General features: G+C 43.4%; 1 protein-coding gene across 1 annotated transcript in view; it reads left to right on the top strand.

The window, feature by feature from the left end:
- The first annotated feature begins 5,883 nt into the window (after window positions 1-5,883).
- Window positions 5,884-7,243, top strand: part of CDC23 (cell division cycle 23) — a 19,360-nt gene continuing 18,000 nt past the window's right edge. Inside the window, exons 1-2 of the mRNA XM_032837620.1 lie at window positions 5,884-6,079; window positions 6,162-6,234. Coding sequence (XP_032693511.1) covers window positions 5,919-6,079; window positions 6,162-6,234 — 234 coding nt within the window. The 5' untranslated portion in view covers window positions 5,884-5,918. The remainder of the gene's footprint in view (window positions 6,080-6,161; window positions 6,235-7,243) is intronic.

The following is a 7,243-nucleotide window of genomic DNA, read 5'->3' as shown; positions in this document are numbered from 1 at the left end:
ATTGAGTCCCGCAGCGGGCTCTCTGCTCAGCGGAGAACCTGCTTCCTGCTTCCCTTCCTCTCTCTCTGCCTGCCTCTCTGACTACTTGTGATCTCTATCTGTCAAATAAACAAATAAAATCTTAAAAAAAAAAAAAGTGGGGATAAAAATAACCCTCACTGTCACAGCCCAGTCCTAACTATGAGGGTTTCAACTCCACATTCATTCTCCCCTCCCCCCTTTTCTTTGAGACCCTCTTAGCTTTTCTTACTTATTAGGTGAGGGGGGTTAGTTACCTTATTTTAAAGGCCTTCCTCCAACTCGAGAGCATTGGAAACTGGGTTTTCAGGACAGAGTACATTCCGCAAAGACCAGGACTCCATTCTATATAGACCACTGTGTCCCAACACCACGACTGGGTGTGAACCTGTGGTTCTCAACTAGGGGTGATTTGGGCCCCCCACCCCCAAGCCATTGACCATCTTTGAGACAGTTTTGGTTGTCACAGTTGGGGGTAGGGGCATGCTGCTAGCATCTAGTGGATGGAAGCCAGAGACATGAAACATCTTACAATGCACAGGACACACCTCCCCTAGCCCCAACAAAGAATTATCTGGCCCCTATAAGGTTGATATGGCCCAAACTCTGCTGGAACTGACTGTTCTTTCAGTCCTCACCAGGTTTAGAGATAATAAATTCTTCTTGGCAGTAGTCAACCCTCGCCTTTCTTTAGCCTCTGGTGTCTGGTGATGGCTACAGTCCTCCTATCCCTGGACCACACAGTTTTGAGCAACAGCTTTTCCTCATAAGCAGTTTGAAGAGAGGGTAGGGAGGAAATGGCTCCATCTGTTGGCCGGAGCCTGCATCACAGCAGGGAACACAGCGGATTTTTCCAGGAGAGACCTCAGGTGTGTCATCATCCTTTACGGTATTACACACCCCAAGGGCAGCCAGAAAGCTGTAAGTGGGACAGCATGTGACTAGATGAAGTTGCTACTGATGCTGTCTCACGTGACGAGTGTGGGATTAGGGCCTAGGTTATTGTATTTCAGGGTTTCGTTGTATTTAGCAACTTCTTATTCTTCTTGGAATACTTCCCTTCTTATTCTTAATTGTAAAACATATATTTATATCACATATAGTGCCTAAGCGTGCTTATATACAGCATACAGTATATAAGTACAGTTTAAATAATAACATATATTTTTAAAAGATTTTGTTTATTCATTTGAAAGAAAGAGAGAAACAGAGGGAACGCAAGCAGGCTCTCCACTGAGCAGGGAACCTCAAGGGAACTCAATCCCAGGACTTGGAGATCCTGACCTCAGCTGAAGGAGGATGCCTAACCATCTGAGCCACCCAGATGCCCCCAGTTTAAAGAATAATATTAAAAGAAACACCCATGATCCACTACTCAGATTAGGAGAAAACATTACATACCAGTTCTGTAGAAGCTCCCCCACCCACGGACACAGTTAACACTGTCATCAGCTCTCTTTCCTTCCCCGTCTTCTATCCCTTTGTTTTTTCTCCTTTCCTTTCCTTCTTTTGTACATTCTTTTCTTCCATTCTGTTCCTTTTAAAGAATTTTTTTTTGGGACACCTGGGTGGCTCAGTCAGTTGAATGTCTGTCTTCAGCTCAGATCATGATCTCAGTGTCCTGGGACTGAGTCCTGCATTGGGCTCCCTGCTCAGCATGGAGCCTGCTTCTCCCTCTGCCTGCTTACCTGCTCTGTCTGCTCTGCCTGCCCTTCCCCCTGCTTGTGCTCACTCTCTTTCTCTCTCTGACAAATAAATAAAATCTTTAAAAAAAAAGAATTTTTTTCTTTTTGCCCTCTGACATTTAATCACTATGAAACCTAGAGTAAGATACTTAATTCTATGGACTTCAGCATATCTATCTATAAAATAGAAATAATAAGAACAATACCTACTTTACTGGCTTGCTGTGAGATTTAATGAGGTAATGTTTGTGTAGGCATCAAATGAAATAATCTCTGTAAAATCTTAACAGACTTTGGCATAGTTGTAAGTCCCTAAACAGAAGCTATTTTTGTTTATATTATTATTTTATTTTATTATTACTTTTAAAGATTTTATTTATTTATTCATGAGAGACACAGAGAGAGAGAGAGGCAGAGGGAGAAGCAGACTTCCCAAGGAGAAAGGAGCCCAATGTGGGACTTGATCCCAGGATCCTGGGATAATGACCTGAACCAAAGGCAGATGCTTAACCATCTGAGCCACCCAGGCACCCTATATTAATATTATTATTATTATTATTAAAGATTTTATTTATTTATTTGACAGACGGAGATTACAAACAAGTAGGCAGAAAGGAAGGCAGAAGGAGAGGGGGAAGCAGGCTCCCTGCTGAGCAGCGAGCCTGATTCGGGGCTCGATCCCAGCACCCTGAGATCATGACCTGAGCTGAAGGCAGAGGCCTAACCCACTGAGCCACCCAGGGACCCCATTTTAAAATAATTTATTCTCTGACAGAAGAACTCTGTGTTATAATGGAAATGCACATGACCTTGAGAATCAGAGAGACATGTGTTCAAATAGTGGTTCTGTTATATACCAGCAGTAGTCACTAAAACTCTCCAGCTATCAAATGAAGGGCAATGATACTGATGGTTGGTAATCTATCACACAGGGCTGTTGTGAGAATCAGAAGAAAGACAGTTAAAGTACACAAGAATCAGCTAAGAGACGTGTTAAAATCTTTCTCTCCCTCTCTCCTTTTCTTCTTCACTGACAGGGTAATTTTCTTTCCAGCAGGGGTATTAAAGGCAGCTGTGTGCCTGTACAGTTTCTTTTAAGCTCTAGATCCAGTTCATCAAGTATTTATCAAGTACTCACTGGTGGCAACAGGCACCTTCCTGGCTTTGTGTTGTTAAGCCCAGGATACGAATCTCCTTGGAGGAAATGAAGTTCTAGGGTCATCTCCCTTCCTAGGTCTGAGCCCCTGGTTGAGGCCACTGGGCATCAGGATGTTAAGTGCAGCCCTGCTCTCTGAGACCCATCCTGTGAGCTTGGAGGCTGCCTGCTGGGTTGGCTTGGCGATGTGTCCTTGTGCACACTTAGAAGGAGGCATCCTGACCAGTAAGTAGACACAGTGGGGGCTCATAAAATGAAAGCAGAATCTCTGACTGTAGGGCAGGGATCAAACTCTGGGGTCTTCTCACCTCTTCTCCCATTCAAGGTATCTGTCGAATATTATGCAGAGGGGAGAGTCCTTGTTCCAAAGTAGGTGAGATAATGAGAGACTGAGGTCTCTGACTTTGGTTTCTGGAAGGGGTTCATAGGCTTCCAATGGGAGAGGAGCTTGTGCATCCCAACCATAATTGTGACTTCTTAATTCCTCATCACATCACTACCTTTTCATTCAGGTGCTGTTTAGTTTGTTTTAGGTTGTTTTTTTTTTTTTTTTTAAGATTTTATCTATTTATTTGACAGAGAGAGAAAGATCACAAGTAGGCAGAGAGGCATGGGGTGGGGGAGGGGGGCAGAGCAGGCTCCTTGCTGAGCATAGAGCCTGATGCGGCGCTCCATCCCAGGACCCCGAGACCAGGACCCCGAGATCACGACCCCAGCTGAAGGCAGACACTCAACCCAATGAGCCACCCAGGCACCCCTAGCTTGTTTTAGTTTTAAGATTTTATTTATTTGACAGAGAGAGACACAGTGGGAGACGGAACACAAGCAGGGAGAGGGGGAAAGGGAGAAGTAGACTCCCCGCTGAGCCTGAGCCACCCAGACGCTTCTCATGTACTGTTTAAAATCAGAGGTTGTTTTCTTTCCTCTGACTTGCACTGAGGCAGTCTGAGTTCCAATTTTCAATTAAAAATTATCAGAGGCAGGGATGCCTGGGTGGCTCAGCCAGTTAAATGTCTGCCTTCAGCTCAAGTCATGATCCTAAGGTCTTCTTCCTCTGCCTCTCCCCCCTGCTTGTGCTCTTTTTCTCTGTCAAATAAATAAATTAAATTAATAAAATTAAAAAAAAAATAGAAAGCTACGGGGGCGCTTGGGTTGCTCATTCAGTTAAGCATCTTCCTTGGGCTCTGATCATGATCCCAGGGTTCTGGCATGGAGCGACACGGGAGTCTGCTTCTCCCTCTCCCTCTGTGCCCTATCCTCCCACTTGTCCTCTCTCTCACACTGTTTCTCTCTCAAAGAAATAAATAAAATCTTTTAAATCTACAAAATCCATGTAATAGGAGGGACTGGGAGAGGAGGGATGGTATAGGAATAAATATTATATGACATTACATTAAAAAACAATACAAGGTAATGATACTACTAGAATGACTATGGCCTTAATTATTGTGTAAAAAATGTATGACAATTCTATCCAATTTAGGTTTTCATTCATTGGGACAAAAGACTGATTGCACCCAAAATGTGTTGTCTTGCCAAAGCATTTGAAATCTTCTCTATTTTATTGTTTAAAAAGAAGACATAAAAATTTATAAAATCATATACCATTGTAAAAAATGTGATATTTTAAAGGGAAAAATGTAAGAATTCTAAAGAAGTCATGAAAGCATTATTTGACCACCTATAAGACCATAAACAATCACATCTCATTCTACATGTCAGTATATATCCAGTTTATATTCAGCATATATACACATGGGTGGGACTCCTGGTTGGCTCTGTCAGTCAAGTGTCCACCTTTGGCTCAGGTCATGATTCCAGGGTCCTGGTATCAAGTCCCATAGAAGGCTCCTTGCTCAGCAGGGAGTCTTCATCTCTCTGGGCCATCTGCTCCCCCTGCTTCTGCATGCAAGGGCTCTCTGACTAAAAAAAAAAAAAAAAAGAAAAGAAAAAGAAAAAGAAAAGGAAAAAAGAAAATATACACAGGGGTATGATACAATGCAATTTTTGTATTTGCTAACAAATCATGCTTTTTGTTCTTATTAAAACAAGCATAAAGTGTACATCATTTGTGTAACAAGAAAAAACCAAATCTGCCTCACATACTGTATATTACAGTGTAATAAAGTTGACTTTATAATACAATTTTTAATATTACATATAGATGTAATATATATACTAATCGAAAACAAAAGACTTTAACCTAAAAGCACTTATATATAACACCCAAGGAATAACAAATGATTTGAAAAATTCTCAAGAGAGCTGGTAAAGTCATATAAAACTATGAAAAGTTTAAAAACAACAACAACAAACTGTTGAAAATGTTCACATAATGTTTAAGAACCCTAGGGGTAGACCTGGCTTTTAATCTAGGCTCTCTCCTTGGAAAAGTGATAGAAACTCCCTGAAGTTCCATTTCATCTGTAAAATTGGGTTGATACGACTATCATAGAGCTGTTTAAAGGTTAAACCAGACTACGCTTGTAAAAAGACAACCTGTTATAGGGTAAACCCTCATTAATATTAACTATCCTTAACCCCTGGGGTGGATACAGAGGAAGGATTCTTCACCTGAGGCCATATAGCCTACTACTCAAGGAAAAACCCAGAAGCTAGCGGGCAACCTTGCTAGACACATCATTTCGCCGTCCAATAGCACAGAATCTGCCTACAGACCACACTCTCTCGTCCAACCACATCACCACTAAGGGGCAGGGCATTTTCCCTTCTGCACCCTTTCTGGCCCCAACTCCCAGCCCCAGCTTCCCAACCCACCTATTCCATTTACTCGTACGTCTTTGTACCGCCCAGAAACAATGCCTTTTTAAAAATCCCCCTACATCTTCTCTAATTCTAACTTTCCCGCCCCAGTAGCTCTTGAGCAATCGGAGATGGGATTGTCCCTTCTTTCCCCGCCTCTTGGTGACGTTAAGAGAAGTCACCCCTCTCATTGGACATTCTGGAGCAGAAGCCTACCAATATCTGGCAGACTTTTTTGGTGCAGAAGGACCGCTAGTATTATCGCTGGTGATTGGCTGGAGTGACGAGCCAGGAAAATGGCTGCTAGTCCGTCTGTAGTCCCGGTGGCTGTGACTGCTGCGGTGATCCCCGTCCTGTCACCCAGCAGCGATTTCTCAAATTTGCGGGAAATTAAGAAGCAGCTGCTACTCATCGCAGGCCTTACCCGGGAGCGGGGCCTGCTACACAGTAGCAAATGGTGAGATGTCGGGGTCGAAAGGGGCTGGACTTGGATCCTTGGCCTTTGGGGCCGTGGAGCTAATTCAGTTTGGGTGTTCCAGGTCCGCGGAGTTGGCCTTCTCCCTACCCGCCTTGCCTCTGGCGGAGCTGCAGCCGCCGCCACCTATTACAGAGGTAAGGATTTCCATCTCTGCTAGCGCTTCTCATCAACCCGAAGAGTTACCGAGTGCACTGTCGCTGGATGGGAGCATAATGCTTATCAGGAGTGTTTGTGGAGGGAATTCAAGCATTTAAAGAGCTGAATGTTCTAAGCGATTTTATCAGTGTGGGTTTGTTGATCTTTGTAAAGATTTGGTGGTGCTTTACTTAAGCTGGAGAAAATTAGTAAACGGTCCTTAAAAGACTTAAGCCTTTTAAGGTTTTGTAGCCCAGCCCAATGTTCTTTACGATGAGGAGGATCAAAATTTTTGTTTTTTTAAAAGATTTGTCAGAGAGTGAGAGAGCGAGAGAGCGCGCACAAGTAGGGGGAGTGGTAGGCAGAAGGAGAAGCAGGTTTCCCTCAGAGCAAGGAGCCAGATGTGGGACTGGAACCCAGGACCCTGGGATCAAGACCTGAGCTGAAGGCAGAGGTTCAACGCACTGAGCCACCCAGGACTACACAGAAGACTCAAAGGTTTTAACAACAGTGTGAAACTGGCTTTGGATTCAAATAGTTCTGGGTTCAAATCTCAGCTACACTAGTGACTTTGGGCAACTTACATAATATGCTGAGCCACACATTTCATTTGTGAAATGCAGATAATAATAGTATCTACTTTAAGGGGATATAGAGAAAATTAAATGAGATACGAATATATTTCATATATGATCTATATAGCAGGTATTTTTACATAGTCTGTGTAGTCTGAATGATTTTCATCATAATCCATTTCGTTTTTCTTGAAGATGCCACTTCTTTACCCCAGAAACCATGAGTATTTCCTACTCCAGAAGGTATATTGGAGATGAGAGGGGATGGGGAAGGAAAAAAGAAAATGGTGAGAGGATATGAAAAAGGACACTAGAGGAGTGCCTGTGTGGCTCAGTGGTTAAAGCCTCTGCCTTCCGCTCAGGTCATGATCCCAGGGTCCTGGGATCCAGCCCCAAATCCAGCTCTCTGTTCAGTGGGAGCCTGTCCCCCCCC

The sequence above is a fragment of the Lontra canadensis genome, unplaced genomic scaffold, assembly GCF_010015895.1.
Source record: "Lontra canadensis isolate GAN:19392208 unplaced genomic scaffold, GSC_riverotter_1.0 scaffold99, whole genome shotgun sequence".
Lineage (NCBI taxonomy): Eukaryota > Metazoa > Chordata > Mammalia > Carnivora > Mustelidae > Lontra > Lontra canadensis.
Note: the sequence above shows the minus strand (reverse complement) of the source record. Positions and strands in the feature narration are given on the sequence as shown.